The sequence below is a fragment of the Odocoileus virginianus genome, chromosome 6 (genome assembly GCF_023699985.2).
Source record: "Odocoileus virginianus isolate 20LAN1187 ecotype Illinois chromosome 6, Ovbor_1.2, whole genome shotgun sequence".
NCBI lineage: Eukaryota > Metazoa > Chordata > Mammalia > Artiodactyla > Cervidae > Odocoileus > Odocoileus virginianus.
In genome coordinates this window covers 72692552-72709282 of record NC_069679.1, presented here as the reverse complement: position 1 = coordinate 72709282, position 16731 = coordinate 72692552, and the positions used below count along the sequence as shown (strand labels likewise).

Here is a 16731-nt window from a genome sequence, read left to right as displayed (position 1 = left end):
AGGGATAAATATCATGAAGACAATAAAAAATGTAATGTAATAGTGAATGGCGGGGCAAGGAAAGCATATTCTGGGTAGGACGAGCAGCTGACATCCTATTAAACTGATGATGAGAATGAGCCAGTCGTGGAAAGCTTTAGGCTAGGGAGAAGAGTGATCCAGGCAAAGACCCTGAGACCAAAATAAAGTGGCCTGTTCAAGACCAAGGTGAGAGGACCCGATCACATGGAAATGTTTGAATTTTATTCTAACTGAAATTGGAAGCCTAACATATGTGGTTAAAAGATAACTCTAGGAATTCCCTAAAAATCCAGTGGTTAGCACTCTGCCCTGTCACTGTGTGAGTGAAGGTTCAATTTCTGGTGGGAGAACTAAGATCCTGGAAAGCCTCACTGCACAGCACTGTCAAAAAGAAAAAAAAAATCATTCTGGCATCTTTGGAAGAAGGTATTAAACATGTATGAAATGAAGTGAAAGTCACTTAGTCGTGTCCGACTCTTTGTGATCCCATGGACTATACAGTCCATGGAATTCTCCAGGCCAGAATATTGGAGTGGGTAGCCTTTCCCTTCTCCGGTGAAACATGTATCAGTTCAGTCGCTCAGTCGTGTCCAACTCTTTGCGACCTCCCATGGACTGTAGCACACCAGGCTTCCCTGTCCATCACCAACTCCGGGAGCTTACTCAGACTCATGTACATTGAGTCGGTGATGCCATCCAACCATCTCATCCTTTGTCACCCCCTTCTCCTCCTGCTTTCAATCTTTCCCAGCATCAGGGTCTTTTCCAAGGAGTCAGTTCTTCACATCAGGTGACCAAAGTATTGGAGTTTCAGCTTCAGCATCAGTCCTTCCAATGAATATTCAGGACTGATTTCCCTTAAGATTGACTGGTTGGATCTCCTTCTTGGACTCTCAAGTCTTCTCCAACACCACAGTTCAAAAGCATCAATTCTTCGGAGCTCAGCTTTCTTTATAGTCCAACTCTCACATCCATATATGACTACTGGAAAAACCATAGCTTTGACTAGACGAACACTGTTGGCAAAGTAATGTCTCTGCTTTTTAATATGCTGTCTAAGTTGGTCATAACTTTTCTTCCAAGGAGCAACCAACCGTCTTTTAATTTCATGACTGCTGTCACCATCTGCAGTTATATTGGAGCCCAAAAAAATCAAGTCTGTCACTGTTTCCATTGTTTCCCCATCTATTTGCCATGAAGTGATGGGACCAGATGCCGTGATCTTAGTTTTCTGAACGTTGAGTTTTAAGCCAGCTTTTTCACTCTCGTCTTTCACTTTCATCAAGAGGCTCTTTAGTTCCTCTTTGCTTTCTGCCATAAGTGTCATCTGCATATCTGAGGTCATTGATATTTCTCCAGCAATACTGATTCCAGCTTGTGCTTCATCCAGCCCGGCATTTCGCATGATGTATCCTGCATATAAATTAAATAAACAGGGTGACATTATACAGCCTTGACGTACTCCTTTCCCGATTTGGAACCAGTCTGTTGTCCCAAGTCCAGTTCTAACTGTTGCTTCTTGACCTGCATACAGATTTCTCAGGAGGCAGGTCAGGTGGTCTGGTATTCCCATCTCTTTCAGAATTTTCCAGTTTGTTGTGATTCACACAGTCAAAGGCTTTGGCGTAATCAATAGAGCAGAAGTAAATGTTTTTCTGGAACTCTCTTCCTTTTCCGATGATCCAACGGATGTTGCCAATCTGACCTCTGGTTCCTGTATAATTCGAAACATGTATAATTCGAGTTAAAAATACTCCGGTCACATTCTCCGCTGCTTCTTGCCTAAGGGGAAACTTAACATCCAGGAGAGGGCGCCCTAGGCGCCGGGTCGACAGACAGCGCTCTGGTTCTTTTCAAGAGAAGTCAGTAGCTTCCGGGAGCGGCGGCGTCGCCCTGCGGCTTCCTCTCTATCCGCCAGTCTCTGTGGTAGCCGGGTCCGGCCCCCGCCCTGGCGCGGGGCCCCGCCCCTCTTCGGCAGGCCGCGCGCTCTTCGGACTCCGCCCGGAGCCAACCCGGGGGCTGCCCGGCTCCCGCGTCGGTCAGATCCCTGTTCATGGCGATCCGGGGACCCGCGCCCCGGCCTGGCGGCAGGTTAGCAGGGCGGCTGGGGAGGACGGCCGGGCCTTGGGACGTCTTACTCGGGGCTGTTTGGGGAAAAGGTACAGCACCTTCCAACTTCATAACATGCTGTGATTTTTAAAAAACTTTTTATTCAACATTGTGTTTTTGAGATCATGCATGCTATAGTAATCTAGTTTTCACTTCTGAGTGCTGGGTGGTGCTACCTAAGGTCATTAGACCGCAGTTGACTTATACATTCTCCTAGTGATGGACACTTAGTGCTTAGATTTTTCTTTGGATTGTTCACCCCAGGGTAGGATGCTCGGTCACGCTTAATTCTGCTGAATTTGTTCTCCGGAGTGATCACACCCGGCTTCCCAACACCACTTTGTTCTCCGGAGTGATCACACCCGGTTTCCCGGTTCCAGTTCCCTTTCAACCACCGACCCCCACCCACCCAGTGTTTGGTATTGTTTGGGTTTTCTAATGTGTATCAACTTAATCAGTGTAAGGTGGTATTCCATTGTGTTAACTTTCCTCTTTTAAGTATTTGACTTTCCCCTTTTTTACGTCCTTTTCCCACTTTTCTGTGGATTTCCTGTCTTCCTGACGCAGGAATTTCTTGTGTGCGTAGATTTTATTACCTTTCCCTTCTCCGAAATGTCTGAATCTATGGCACTATGTTGAACAAAAGTACTTAATTCTGAGTTAAAGTTGTGAGTTTTCCTGCCTTTTAGTTTTTGGTTTGGGGGTCTTATTTGAGAATGGATGTAGCGGGTTTCCTTGTCTGTGACCAAAAAGAGGGTGTGGCTAAAATTTCTTTATTAATTTAGCCATAGGTTTTTGGTAAATAACCTTTCATAGCATTTGTCAACTTAAAGAAATTCCTTTTTAATCCCCTGGTCTGTTCCCAGCCTACTGTCTTCAGCATTTGTAAAACATTCTTTCTACATGGCCTCAGCCCCAACCCACAACAGGTGTAGATAAGTTTAGTCACTGCTCTCTAAGGCTCCGTTGTCCTCTTAGGCTTCTCTCTGCTTCTCTTCTTCAGACCCAGGTTAGGTCTGCAATTTCTCCAGCGGTTCCTGCAGATACAGAAAGTTTTATTTCCCTCTTGGTCATCACAGAATGCCTTGATGTTCCTGACCCTTTTGTGTGTGGCCCTACTGGGTGAGTGAATGAGCCCAGGCTCGTGGGGTCGTTTTCCTTCTGCGGGGTGTTGATGACACGTGGATACAAGAAGAAGCCTTCCTCTGACTTTTCTCACCCCTCCTTACTGATTCCTGCCTCCTCCCCCTCCCACCAGAACAACTGGTGATCTACCGGGTTGGCTTGATCCCCAGTCAGTACTTTGGAGTCCTAGGAAACAAAGACTTGAATGGATTTAAGACCCTGACGTTCCTGTCTGTCGTGCTGATCGTCCTCAACTCCATGGTAAGGTCTTCTCCCCACATCTCTCTTCCCCTCCAGCCTAGTGTGATGTCTGGCCAGTGCCCGGTGGGACTTAGTCATCAGGAAGCAGGAACCAAGCGGTGCGCATGTGTTCCCTCCCTCTTCTGGGAACTCAGGGTCAGAACTCTAGGCAGGGCATTGATCTTGCCTGTTTGCCCACATGAGACCAATTCTGCAATTGTTTCAAGCTCTTGGGGCTCCGCCACAGGGTTCTGGTTTAATTCAGCATTTAACAGAAAAGATCATTGTCGCTTCTGTTCCCAGAACTCTTGCTTCAGGGAGCTCAGAGCCCCTGAAAACCGGGCTCAGCAGCCAGAGCCGCTGCTGTCCTCTGACACGCTGAGGCTGTGACTGGGCCTGGCACTTGTCACATCTCCCAGCCTTTGCACCTGCTGCTTCCTCACGGAATGGCCTCCTCCCCCCACCCCTCATTCACTTGCTTAATGCCTGCTGACTTTTCACGATTCCTCTGTCACCTCCTTCAGATCATCCTCAACTTTTCTTTCATGTTTCCTCCACCAACTCCACCCCTTTGAATTGCTAATCTTTTTTTTTTTTTGGCTGTACCTTGAGGCATGTGAGATCTTAGTTAGTTCCCTGACCAGGGATCAAACCTGGGGCCCCCTGCGTTGGGAGCTTGGAGTCTTAGCCATTGGACCACCAGGGAAGCCCCGCTAATCCTTTTGCGTTTACCTCTGCCCTAACACTCCTTACAGCCTGGGGACTGTCTGTGTTTTCACCAGACTGTGACCTCACCGTTACCTCCCTCTTGCTTAGCATACAGAGGCCCCATAAATGGTCAGAGTCAGGGCTCTGCTAGGACTCACGCCTGATGCTCTGCCAGGCCGCATCACCGGTTTTCTTGGGGAAGCCACTTCTCATCACACTTTTTCACTTCTGTTGGGTCTTCTGTCAGTAAGCACCTATGTGTATAGAACCCTGTTCCAGGTTTGGGGGGACAGAAAAATAAGAACAAATGGAAGAGAAGATACTGTCTCCAATCTCCAGAAGCATGTGGGGGCTGGAGGGCCTTGCCTTTGGTGAAGGAATGAACACATGCGTGAAAGAGGAAGGGAGCAATCCCATGACTTGAGGCTTTAACAGGCTCCAGTGCTGAGTGGACACCCGTTGGGCTGGGACTGGTCGGCAGAGGCTTTCCGCCAGCCTGAGCTGGGAGCTGACGCTTGCAGGAAGAATGATGTGTCTCTCCCTCCCCCCTGTCTCCCCCACTGCTCAGCTCAAGAGCTTCGACCAGTTCATCTGCAACCTGCTGTATGTGAGCTGGAGGAAGGACCTCACTGAGCACCTCCACCGCCTCTACTTCCGGGGCCGCGTGTACTACACCCTCAATGTGCTGCGGGATGACGTCGATAACCCGTAGGCGCCCCCTGTCAGTCCTCCCCACCCTCTACGGGGTTCATCCATCTGGGATGACTCAGCCCAGGAGAGGCCCTGCTGGGACCCCATGAGGTCATCTGCAGTTATCTGCAAATGTTGTTGCCTGGAGCCACGCCACGGCGGGGCGGGTGCTCTGCATGCCTGAGGACAGGGAGCTGAAAGAAGAGGCCAAGAGCAGCTCTCTTTTGTCCATTTCATATCCTGGGCCTCCAAACAAGGCACCCCCAAGACAGAGATAAAAGTCCTTGCTAGAAAAAAGCAAGAAAACCGGCTCTCTGATTTTCAGCAGTAAAAAATTGCTGCTGTCTAGGACTCAGTCTGGGATTCCAGTCCCCGTTCTGTCACCTCTCTTAGGTTCACTGAGTCCCGGGTTCCCTTACAGGTGAGGAAACTGAGGCCCAGGGAATGCAAGGGATTTGCCCAAGCTCATGCCTCTCTGGGAGTTAGGAGTCTTTGTGGCCTTGGTGTTGGGATGGGACGTATGGAGTCTCTCTTCACACTCATTTCCTCCCCACTCACCACCCTTCCAAGCTCTTCGTTGTCTGAGGTAACCTTTCCTCAGCTTATGCGGAGCTGTGCAGCAAAGGCTCTTGGGAGGTCCTGATGCTTCTTCTTTTTTTTTAAATGTATTTATTTGGCTCCATTCGGTCTTAGTTGAGGCATGCAAGCTTAGTCACCCTGTGGTATGTGGGATTTCAGTTCCCTGACTGGGGATTGAACCCATGTCCCCTTGCATTGGAAGGTGGATTCTCAACCACTGGACTACCAGAGACGTCCTGCCCTGATGCCTCTTGACTTTCTCTTCTAGGCATCTTCTCCATGGCTGAACCCATACAGAGCTTCCACAGCCACATAGCTAAAATGGGGGGCAGGCTCCGGCTCGTGAGGGAGAGGTTGGGAAGAGTGAGATAAGCCAGAGAGCTTTCCTAATCATCCAGAAACTCGGGTCACCCACCCACAAGTCCTTCTTTGGTTCTGCTCGGAGCCAGCTCAGGCCCCTTGGGTGCTGGACCTTTCAGTTGCCATTTTTTTTTCTGAGGGATGGACTGAAGTGCCATAAGAAGCCACTCTCCACAACCCTGTTTGAAGATCCTAAGGGTCTCATTGCCTTTAGGAGACCAGCCCTTGTCTGGGTCCCTCTTCCCATGGGGTCGTTGCAAGGCAGGTTCAGAATCAGAGGTAACCTGGAACTACCTTAGCTCTCACCCCAAAGCCAGCTTCCTGGGTCCAGTCACTGTGTGTCGTTGGCTCCAGGGACCAGCGCATCAGCCAGGATGTGGAGCGGTTCTGTCGGCAACTCAGCAGCATGGCCAGCAAGCTGATCATCTCCCCCTTCACCCTCGTCTACTACACCTACCAGTGCTTCCGGAGGTGAAGCCTCTCCTCTTGCTGGCGTGCCTCCCATCCTTCCCTGCCCGCTGGTTCCCCCGAGTCCCTCACTCACATGCCGAAGGGGAGTCCACTCTCCCGGGTCAGGGTCCAGAGAGGTCTTCCTTCCCTCCCACCTGCACCCCAGGAAGTCTTCCCATCTTGCCTGTTCGGGCCCTGGCCCTCCCTTTGGCCCTGTAGTGTGTCTCTGTCAAGGTACCGGGTGCCCCCACGTAGGAGCAGAGGCCCCACAGGGGCTGCCCAGAACAGGGGCAGGAGTCAGGGCCGAGGCCTGCGGGCATATGTCCCTCTCCACACCCTCCCTTGCTCCGCATTTCAGCACCAGCTGGCTCGGGCCTGTGAGCATCTTCGGGTATTTCATCCTGGGAACCGTGGTGAACAGAGTGTTGATGGGTCCCATTGTGGCAAAGCTGGTGCAGCAGGAGAAGCTGGAGGGGGATTTCAGGTGGGTCTCCCTTGCTCGGGGGCTTTTGGGTCAGGCATAATGCGTAAGGAATGGGGTCTGGAAAAAGTCTGCCTGAGTTTAAATCCCAGTTATGCCAGTCACTAGCCATGTGCTCTCGGGGGAGGTCTTTAACCTCTCTAAACTTCCATCTTCCTATCTCTAAAATGGAGATGGTACTGTCCCCAATGGAGAGAATCGTAAAGGGAATTAATGAGATGATACATGAGCAGCAGTGAGAATGGTGACTGGTTGGCCCTCGGCACCATCATCCCTTGGCCTTCTCACATGCTGTTCCAGACGCCCTCATTCAAGTCAGCCCGTGGATCTGGGCCCTGATCTATGCTTCCTGGCCTCCTCCTTCAGACCCGGCCCTGGGAGGTGGAGGGGTGGTTGCAGGCATGTACCTGTCCTCTCTGGAGCGAGGCGAGGGGCTGCCCTGTCTGCAGGGCTCCTGCCACTCCACCCAGGCCTGGGATTTCCCACCCTATGACAGTCCGGGGAAGGGTTGGGCTGAGGCAGCCACAGTGTTGAAGGGGAGCCATGTTCCTCTTTGCCTGGAGGTCCTGTTGATCCAGGACTCTGAAAGGAGAGGGCTCCGTCCTGCCCACCATCAGCACACATTTACCTCTGGTCTGCCCAGGTTCAAGCACATGCAGATCCGGGTGAATGCTGAGCCTGCTGCTTTTTTCAGGTGAGTCTCTTGGAGATAATTGCCCATCTGCCTCATCATAACTGATCGGGGAGATAGATGGCAGAGAGGGCCAGGTGAATCATACAACCCTCCCCCATCGCCAAGGCCAGGGGCCAGGCAGCATCCTCACACTTGGCCATGACCCTCTCCCCATGTCCCTCACTGTCCTTGTCTGCCTCATCCTTCTGTTCGTGAGTTTGCTTCTGAAATGAGTCGTTCCTCCTAGTGGTGTAGCATGGGGCAGAATTTATTCTAAGAGTGAAATGAGTGTCTGCTTCATCATCTTGCTGATGACTATAAGGCATTGCCTCTGCTTTTCTGTCTGTAAAAAAATGGCTTTCCAAAAGCCATTTGGAAATGTCACAGTGCCCGAAGCCCAGTGACGTCCACAGCTAATCCTGCATCTCTGTAGCATGGGAGGGAGTAGAGCCTCTCAGATCAGAAGACCCGCTCCCCACAGACTCTGTCCTGATAACCGTGTTGTGAAATCCCATTCCTTCCCCTGCGGCCACGGCAGGTCCCTGAACTCTGCCTCCTGTAAGGACTCTGGACTCTGTTTGGATTGATAGTAAGGGCCCAGAGGTTTGTGTTTAAGGAATGGAAGTTTGTCCTCGGGTCACCTGGTTCTAATAGCCCCGGGACTTTGCTCTTCTGTCTATCTCTGCTGCAGTTTGTAGCTGCCACCACTTGAGGGGCACCAAGAGTTCCAGGAATCTATGAGAGAGGTTGAGGGGCTTCCCAGATGATGCTAGTGGTAAAGAGCCCACCTATCAATGCAGGAGATGCAAGAGATGTGGGTCCGATCCCTGGGTTGGGAAGATCCCCTGGAGGAGGGCATCGCAACCCACTCCAGTACTCTTGCCTGGAGAATCCCATGGACAGAGGAGCCTGGCAGGCTATAGTCCATAGAGCCACAGAGTTGGACATGACTGAAGCGACTTAGCATGCACTCGGCATGCCTGAGAGAGGTTTGTTATGGGGAGCAGGTACAGCTGGGCCTGTGCTAAATTGTTTTTGGATGGATTTTGCAACCTCTGCTCATGAAGCTTTGGGCTCCGGGCCAAGCAGGTTGGTTCTTGGGGCTCTGAGTTTGTTCTCCTGAAGCCTCTCTGTCCTTGATGCTAAATCTGAAACTCCTCTGTCCTCCCCTAACCTTTCTGCCTGGAGAATTTCTGCTCATCCTTGAAGCTTAAAGTCACCATTTCCTGGGTGCCTTCCCAGACTCCCTTAGTGATCAGGCCTGTTTGCTTCCATAGTCCTGCAGACACACGGCTTATGTAACACTTTCCATATGTTCCAGGTGACGAACGCATGCATTTGCCTGCCGTCCTGCACTGGGAGCTCCTCCAGTACAGGGACCGTTTTATCCACCTGTCTGGCTGACTAGCACCAAGCCCGCCACCTAGTGACTGCTCAGTGTATATTTGTTTCATAACAGCAGTTTTTTATCAGGAGCCGCTCATATGCCTGGCACTTTATAAAATTCAGAAATTTTCACGTTAGCCTATTACATAGATATCATAAGCTCCATCTCATAGATGAATAAACTGAGACTCAGAGGCTTAATAACCTGTCAGTGTTACCCAGCTAGTCACTGGCCAGAGCCAGAATTTGAGCCAGGTCTGCCCACTCTATATAGAGTTGCTATTCTTTCTGCCGGCAATACCAGGTTGAATGAATGCAGCAATGGCTGACTGCTAGTGGCCAAGAGGGTCTGCAGGAAAGATCACTTGGGTGGGCCTGGTCCCGAAAGGGGAGTGTGAGGAGCCTGGCAGAGGCTCTCCAGACCCCGTGGACATCCCAGCCTTTCTCCTCAGGGCTGGGCACGTGGAGCACATGAGGACAGACCGCAGGCTGCAGCGACTCCTTCAGACCCAGAGGGAGCTGATGTCCAAGGAACTCTGGCTGTACAGTAGGTGCTGGGAGCCCGGGAGGCAGGAACCACGGGGCGGGGATAGTCCACGGCCACCCCCCACAAGCCCCTCCTCTCTCTCTGCACTGATCAGTTTGCCTTTGCTGTGAGTGTCCTCAGGAGAGTGAGGATTCGGGAAATCGCTTGATGCTGCTTGGCCTCTTGTTCCCCTTGGGGCACACACACTTGATGCCCAGGCCTCTCACCCTGGGTCTCTTGCGTCTTCCGCAGTCGGCATCAACATGTTTGACTATCTGGGCAGCATCCTGAGCTACGTCGTGATCGCGATCCCCATTTTCAGTGGCATCTATGGAGATCTGAGCCCCACGGAGCTCAGCAGCCTGGTCAGCAAGGTGAGCCTCCCTCCTGGGGACCCCGCCCCCAGTCCTGCTTGCTTCCCTGCCGTTTGGCCTCAGAGTCAAGGCCTGGGCTCTCTGCCCTCTGTCCTGCCCAGAATGCCTTCGTGTGCATGTATCTCATCAGCTGCTTCAGCCAGCTCATCGACCTCTCCACCACACTCTCCGACGTGGCGGGCTACACACACAGGTGAGGCTGCCTCTGGCCCCGCCAGGTCCTGAGCAAAGTGTGTGCCGCTGGGAGAAGTAGCCGAGGGGAAAAAAAAAGGAGCAGAAAAAACTCACCAAATACTCATGGGTGTGAGGGGAAGAAAGGAGGAAGGCCTTCACCAGGGCCCTGAGATTCTCCTCAGGCTTTCACTTCTTGCCCAGGATCGGGGAGCTTCAGGAGACCCTGCTGAACATGACCCCAAAGTCACAGGATGGGGAGATTCTGGATGAGAGCCAGTGGGACTTGGCCAGGTAAGCCCTGGGCCAGCAGTGTGCTGGTGGACCATGCGGGCCACAGAACCGCCCCGGAGCCCGGCCCTTTCCTGGCTGGGCAGGAGAGTCTGGCAGAGCAAATGAAAGAAACCCCTGTTGTGTGCAGGCATGTTGTAAATGTTCACCATCCGTGTCACTCTTGCATCATCTGTGTTCATTTACACCATCCCCCCACCTGATGGAAGCAAAGTGCACACAGCCGCCTGGGCCTGAGTTAATGAAACTCCAAATAGCATCCCTCCTCTTCCTTTCTTCCCTCTTCCTCCCACCGAGCCCTGCTGCACCCGCCCCTTTCCTTGGGGCCTGTCTGTTCTTTGTCCCTGCTCAGGCCCAGAGGTGTCTTCATTCATGTATCCTTGCAGGCTCTGGGATGTTTCTGACCTTTCTATGTATCAAGGATTTGTCTCATATCCTCACTTTTCTTGAGCAGATTACCTAACTCCTCTCAGTATCTTCATATCCATAAGGAAGATGTTCATGGAACCTTCAACTTAGGGTTGTTGTGGGGATTGGGTCTCCTAGTTCATAGGAGGTGGTTTGGATGGAGGCCTCAGAGTAAGCTTTGAAAAATGGAAACAGGCTGAATTTCAAGGACTACACTCAACTCTCTTCTTCGGAGCTAACACCTTAACTGTTGCCTCTGTTAAGAATGAAAACTTCATGCATCTCTGAATCCCCGGGACTGGGGTGGGCTACTGGGGCAGGGACTGTAGGAAACTGGAGTTGCTCTTCTGTGGGGAAGATGGGCATCCATGGAGAGCCAGAAGCTCCAGAACGAGTTAGTATTTCCATTCCCCTTCTGACCTTCAATTGCACTGTGATGCTGTGAAAACCTCTTGACATTAGAACTGGACAGATGCAGCTCTGTGCCCCTGCGCCAGTTACTTAGCCACCAGACTCAGTTTCCTCATCTGCCAAGAGGGGATAACCACTGTGGTGCATGGCTGGTAAGACTGATTAATGATTAAGATCAGTCAAGGGCAGGACTTGGCCCGGCCTGCCATGGAGCAGGTGCCAGGGCTACCATAGGACACCCATAGCTACCATAGCTACCCACCATAAACTGGGTAGCTTAAAGAGCTGATGTTTATTTCCTCATGGTTCTGGAGGCTGGAAGTCCAAGGTCAAGGTGGCAGCAGCATTGGTTTCTCCCCAGGCCTTGCTCCTTTACTTGCAGGCAGCTGCTTTTGCACGGCGTCCTTCCATGGCGTTTTCTCTGCTTGTGCACCCCTAAGTGTGTCTCTCCCTCTTCTTAAAAGAACAGCAGTCCTGCAGGATTAGGGCCCTACCATCACGGCCTCATTTGAATGTACTCACTCCTGATAGCTCAGTTGGTAAAGAATCCACCTGCAATGCAGGAGACCCTGATTCAATTCCTGGGTCAGGAAGATCCTCTGGAGAAGGGATAGGCTACCCACTCCAGTATTCTGGCCTGGAGAAGTCCATGGACTGTATAGTCCATGGGGTCACAAAGAGTCGAACATGACTGAGCGACTTTCACCTTCACCCCTTTAAAGACCCTGTCTCCAAATGCAGTCACCTTCTGAGGTACAGGGGTTGGAACTTCAGCATATTTCTGAGGCCACAGTTGAGCCCAAGGCAGCCGCCCAGTTCAGAGGTGATTTGCCCCCAAGGAGAAGGGGCTCTGCCCCTCCCAGCAGCACTGACAGTGCTTTTCTTCCCCCCATCTCCTCCCTTCTCGGACCCCAGGGACCCGGGAGGGCCAGCGACAGAGCCAGCAGATACAGCTTTCCTCCTCGAGCGGGTCTGCATCTGCGCCCCCTCTTCTCACAAACCCTTAATCAAGGACCTGAGCCTGAAGATCTCTGAGGGGCAGAGCCTGCTCATCACAGGCAACACGGGCACCGGCAAGACCTCCTTGCTCCGGGTTCTGGGCGGCCTCTGGGCAAGCGCACGGGGTGAGGACCAGCCTGCCCCGTCTCTGAGCCAGCCTTGGCCTGGGGGGTTGGAGTGCATGTGTGTGCGTGTGGGTAAGTGTGTGCATCTGTCTGTAAGGATCAAGCCTCTTGGAGGAGAGTGAGGGGCAGTTGCCTTTTGGAAGATGCCCAAACAAAGGTTTCTGTGGGTTCTGCAGGCTCAGTGCAGATGCTGGCAGACTTTGGACCCCACGGGGTGCTGTTCCTGCCCCAAAAGCCTTTCTTCACTGACGGGACCCTTCGGGAGCAGGTCAGCCCGGGGCCCACTCCTCCCACCCCACCCCCCAACCTGGCCCCTGGTAGGCTGACAGGTCTCAGCCCTAGAGAGCTGGGGCAGCAGGTGGGACATAAATGAACCATGCCCAGCAAGTGAGGGCAAGGACCCCGAGGTCCAAGCCCACCTGGTAGCACCACCACAGGTGCCAGCCCAGCGGGGCTGGCCCTGCTGTCCCTGGCCGGGGACTGGAGGTCTGAGCCTGGGGCGAGGGAGAGGGTTGGGGTGGGCATATAAATCAGCAGTGGGAGCTGTTAGCCAGGTATGGGGAACAAGCAGGGTTCACTCTGTAGCAATGATAACACTACGTCAGGTTGCTTTTTCTGGTTCCCACACTCCAGCAGGTCTAAACGGTAGCTGATGGACCGCTCCTGTTTTATATTCACATCTGTGGGTCAGGCCATGTACTCAGGGCAGCTCCGGGAGGCAGGCTAACCTGTGCGGGCCATAAGCCAAATATCACATGTGTTTGCTGAGCACCAGCTTGGATTTTGGGGGCCCTCCCTGCTGCCTGCCATCCCAGCCCCTCAGCCAGAATGCTTCTTCCTCTCCTCGGGTAGAGAGAGCCTGGTCTCTGGCAGTTCCTGTTTCTGAGCAAGGGTGGGCTGTGTGCCGTCCCACCTCTCCTTGGCCCTTACCCAGGCCACTGTGGTTTTGTTTTATCAGGTGATATACCCCCTGAAAGAGATCTACCCAGACTCAGGTGAGCTGGGCCCCTCGGGATATGTCCCCCATCCCACTGTCTCTTCTCTGCCTGTTGGGGGTGGCCCCCAGCCAGGCTGCTGGTTTCTGGTTGGGTCCCCTCCACCGCTTCCTCTGACTGGTTACTTTTTGGGGTCTGTACCCTGACCTCATCTTGTTCTGTCTGCCCCCTGCAGAGGAGAGACAGTCATGGGAGGGAAGGGATGGGTCATATCCTTCCCCGGCCCTTCCCTTGTTTATTAAGTGCTATTACCTGTCACTCAGAGCCCTGGCCCCCATTCTGGTGCCTCCACCTCTGCCCGCCCGCCCCTGCTGCCCCCTGTCATGATGCGCCCCATCTATTCTGGCCACCCAGAGGCGCTGACTTCTGTGTCTTGTAGGTTCTACCGATGATGAGAGGATCATAAGATTCTTGGAGCTGGCAGGCCTGGTAAGTGAGGGCAAGGACCCTGAGGTCCAAGCCCACCTGGTAGCACCGACCACACAGGTGCCAGCCGAACAGGGCCAGACCTACTGTCCCTGGCCGGGGACTGGAGGTCTGAGCCTGGGGCGAGGGCAGGGAGGTTGAGGGTGGGCATATAAATCAGCAGTGGGAGCTGTTGGCCAGGTATGGGAAACAAGCAGAGATCACTCTGTAGCAATTTTTAAAACAATGATAACACCATGTTGGGTTGCTTTCGCTGGTCCCCACACTCCAGCGAGTCTAAACAGTAGCTGATGGACTTCCCCTCTCTGCCTGGGGCAGACTGCTCCCCCAGCCCCCACTTGCTGCACTGCCCGGGGTAGATGTATGTGGTGGGGCTGAGGCGGTCCTCGGGATGGGAAGAGACAGGGAGGAGCCCTTCCACGGACCCATCGTTCCCTCCGGTGTGTTACAGTCCAGCTTGGTGGCAAGGACAGAAGGTCTGGACCAGCAGGTCGATTGGAACTGGTAAGGAGGAGGTTGGCGTGCTCCAGAGACAGCTCCCCCAAAGACAGTGGCTCTCAGGGGTCCTGGCAAGGGATGAACTGACTCCTGACCCCAAATTCCAGGGCATTGCTGGCCCATTAGGGTCCCAGGGGTCCTGGCAAAGGATGAACTGGCTCCTGACCCCAAATCCCAGCGTGTTGCTGGCCCATTAGGGGCCTGGTTCATATCCTTGCGTACAGAGTTTTGGCCTTGTCTCATGTGGGCAGTGGGGTTCTGGTGGGAAGTGGGGGCCCTGGGACAGTCTGTCTGCAGTGAGAGCCTCTTCCTGCCTAGGCCATTCTGTGCAGAAGCCAAGCTATATGCTCCTTCCTCCAGTGAGCCTCTCCCCCTCCCTTTCCGCAGGTATGATGTTCTGTCCCCGGGAGAGATGCAGAGGCTCTCCTTTGCCCGGCTCTTCTACCTGCAGCCGAAGTACGCAGGTGAGGTTCGCCCTGTAGGTGCGTGTGCCATCCAGGTACCGTGTGCGCTCACAGGTGTAGCAGCGTGTTGTTCAAGTGCACCTGGAGAGTCATGGGTATGGGTAGGAGAGCACACCTGTGCCTGGCCAGGTGTCTCTGTCCCTGCTGGGGGGCAGCAGTGCTTGGCATCCTCAGGTATATATAAAACCACTCAGTAGTGTCTGACTCTTTGTGACCCTTTGGACTGTAGCCCACCAGGCTCCTCTGTCCGTGGGATTCTCCAGGCAAGAATACTGGAGTGAGTTGCCATTTCCTCCTCCAGGGAACCTTCCCACTCAGAGATCAGACCCGGGTCTCCAGCGTCACAGGCAGATTCTTTACCACTGAGCCATCGGGGAAGCCTCCATATATTAAACTGCCGAGTCTTAAGCTTTCAGCCAGTGCAGCAGCTGGAGGCAGCCTTGAGAGGGCTTCTGATTTTGGTCCTCAGACTCTGCCATCTCCCCAGCTGTACCTGGCAGAGGGATGGCAGATATGAACTTTTCTAGGAACTGACGTCCTTGAGGGAACTAGGATTCCACAGATTGAGTGGTCCAAGGCAGTGGCTGATATTCATCCATAGGAAGCTGAAGGATTCTGTCCCCCTGCTGGCAGTGGCTTCCCAAATGAAGCCTCACCCTCTGTTCCTTTGCCCGTGGTCTCCCCAAGGAAGGGCTCCTGGGAGGCAGAGCAGTTTTCAGCCTCTCATCAGGTCCCAGCCAGAGGTGGGCGTGGGTTGGAGGAGCAGCAGAGGTAGATGGACCGCAGGCCCCCACGTCTTCCTGCTGGGTTCTGTCCTCAGTGCTTGATGAAGCCACCAGTGCCCTGACCGAGGAGGTGGAGAGCGAGCTGTACCGCATCGGCCAGCAGCTGGGCATGACATTCATCAGCGTGGGCCATCGGCGCAGCCTCGAGAAGGTACCCGTGCCCACAGGATGGCCCGAGGACCAGGAGGAACCCCAAGGCTGGGCCTGGCGGGCGGCCAGCGGAATGGGGAGTGGGGATGGCAGAGTGGGCCGGGGGTCGATCACAGCCAGGGCAGCCTGATCACTGCGTGGTGGTGGGGGTCTCTTGTAGTTTCACTCCTTGCTTCTGAAACTCTGTGGAGACGGAAGGTGGGAGCTGACCAGAATCAAAGTGGAATGAAACCAAGGCTGGGCACTGGAAGGAGAGCCAGGCTCTGGAGGTCGTGTCCCCAGGAGAGACCAGGAGGGCTGACGGGCGAGGAAGGAGCCCCAGGTTTGCCTCGCAGTGTGGGGAACGCTGGCGGCAGTGGGCTCAGCCCACATGTGAGCCTCCACACCACTCATCCTGCCAGCATGCCTCCTGCTACCTCAGACACCGCTTTGTACACTTGAAATGCTGATCACTTACGTATAACCTCAGATCGTGTTTTCTAAAGAAAACGTGGAAGTGTGGAATCTATAAGAGATGAAGGGTCGAAATGGAAGAGTGTATTGGACTTGGGAGTCAAGCAATCCGGAAGTCTTTCAAATAACATCAATTTTTGCATAGGATTTTAAACTTTAATCAGCTATATAAATTTTATAACTTTTTTTAAAGAAAAGATAAACTTTTTTTTCAACTTGCGGCTTTCCTATTTTCTCTTTCTTCTTCATAAGATGATCTTTATTTTTTTTATTTGTGGCCACACAGTACGTATGTGGGATGTGGGATCCATGTGGGATAGAGGATCTTAGTTCTCCATCCAGGGGTCAAATCCATGTCCCCTGTAGTGGATGTGCTGTGTCTTACCACTGGACCACTGCACCACCGAGAGGTCCCTGAGATGATTTTTTAGTTGACTCTCCAGACTTGTCTTTGAGACCCTGGTAGTGTTGTGAAATAACAGCCCAATGCTGTGCCTACACAGGAGACTTGCTGTCTGTACATGGAGAGGTTAAGGGATGTTACCGTGGAGTCAGACACCCTAGCCCCCAACTGAGACCTCCCCTTAATAGATGTGGGGAAATGGAATGAGAACCGCAAGGCTATAAGGGGTGACTTGCTCTGTATAAGACAGGGTTAGTTCATGCCTGTTGATCCCAAACTGGAAAGGAACCCAGACGTGGGGTGGAGTTCCAGACGTGGGGAGAAGCTGCCCCGGGTGACAAGTCACCCCCCCACCCCCGCCCCATGGCTTAGCTGGCACAGAGGCCTGGAGCCTGTTCTCAGCTCTGCCCCTTGAGGGCACTAAAGCGGT

General features: G+C 53.2%; 1 protein-coding gene across 6 annotated transcripts; it reads left to right on the top strand.

Annotated features, from left to right (window-relative positions):
* The first annotated feature begins 1994 nt into the window (after positions 1 to 1994).
* ABCD4 (ATP binding cassette subfamily D member 4) lies at positions 1995 to 16117 on the top strand. Of its 6 annotated transcripts, XM_020906896.2 has the most exons (19): positions 1997 to 2112; positions 3134 to 3252; positions 3389 to 3516; positions 4772 to 4911; positions 6187 to 6303; positions 6641 to 6766; positions 7407 to 7457; positions 9275 to 9369; positions 9601 to 9722; positions 9824 to 9915; positions 10098 to 10187; positions 11919 to 12127; positions 12304 to 12395; positions 13086 to 13122; positions 13502 to 13551; positions 14000 to 14052; positions 14434 to 14510; positions 15331 to 15446; positions 15606 to 16117. In XM_020906896.2, exons 1-19 carry the CDS (start codon positions 2075 to 2077, stop codon positions 15672 to 15674), a joined length of 1821 nt encoding a protein of 606 aa, XP_020762555.2. In that variant the 5' UTR covers positions 1997 to 2074; the 3' UTR covers positions 15675 to 16117. The 6 variants fall into 6 exon arrangements, with proteins under 6 accessions (XP_020762556.2, XP_070325724.1, XP_020762555.2 ...); XM_020906897.2 differs by lacking the exons at positions 15331 to 15446; positions 15606 to 16117 and adding an exon at positions 14812 to 15324 and having other exon boundaries at positions 1995 to 2112; XM_070469623.1 differs by lacking the exons at positions 6641 to 6766; positions 7407 to 7457 and having other exon boundaries at positions 1996 to 2112.
* Positions 16118 to 16731: the final 614 nt, after the last annotated feature.

Bases quoted from the DNA above. Each gene is read 5' to 3' on its own strand.
- ABCD4 (XM_020906896.2), top strand. From the start codon at position 2,075: ATGGCGATCCGGGGACCCGCGCCCCGGCCTGGCGGCAG. The intron at 3,253-3,388 runs GTGAGTGAATGA...CCCTCCCACCAG, and splicing joins TTTGTGTGTGGCCCTACTGG to AACAACTGGTGATCTACCGG. The intron at 6,767-7,406 runs GTGGGTCTCCCT...TGGTCTGCCCAG, and splicing joins AAGCTGGAGGGGGATTTCAG to GTTCAAGCACATGCAGATCC.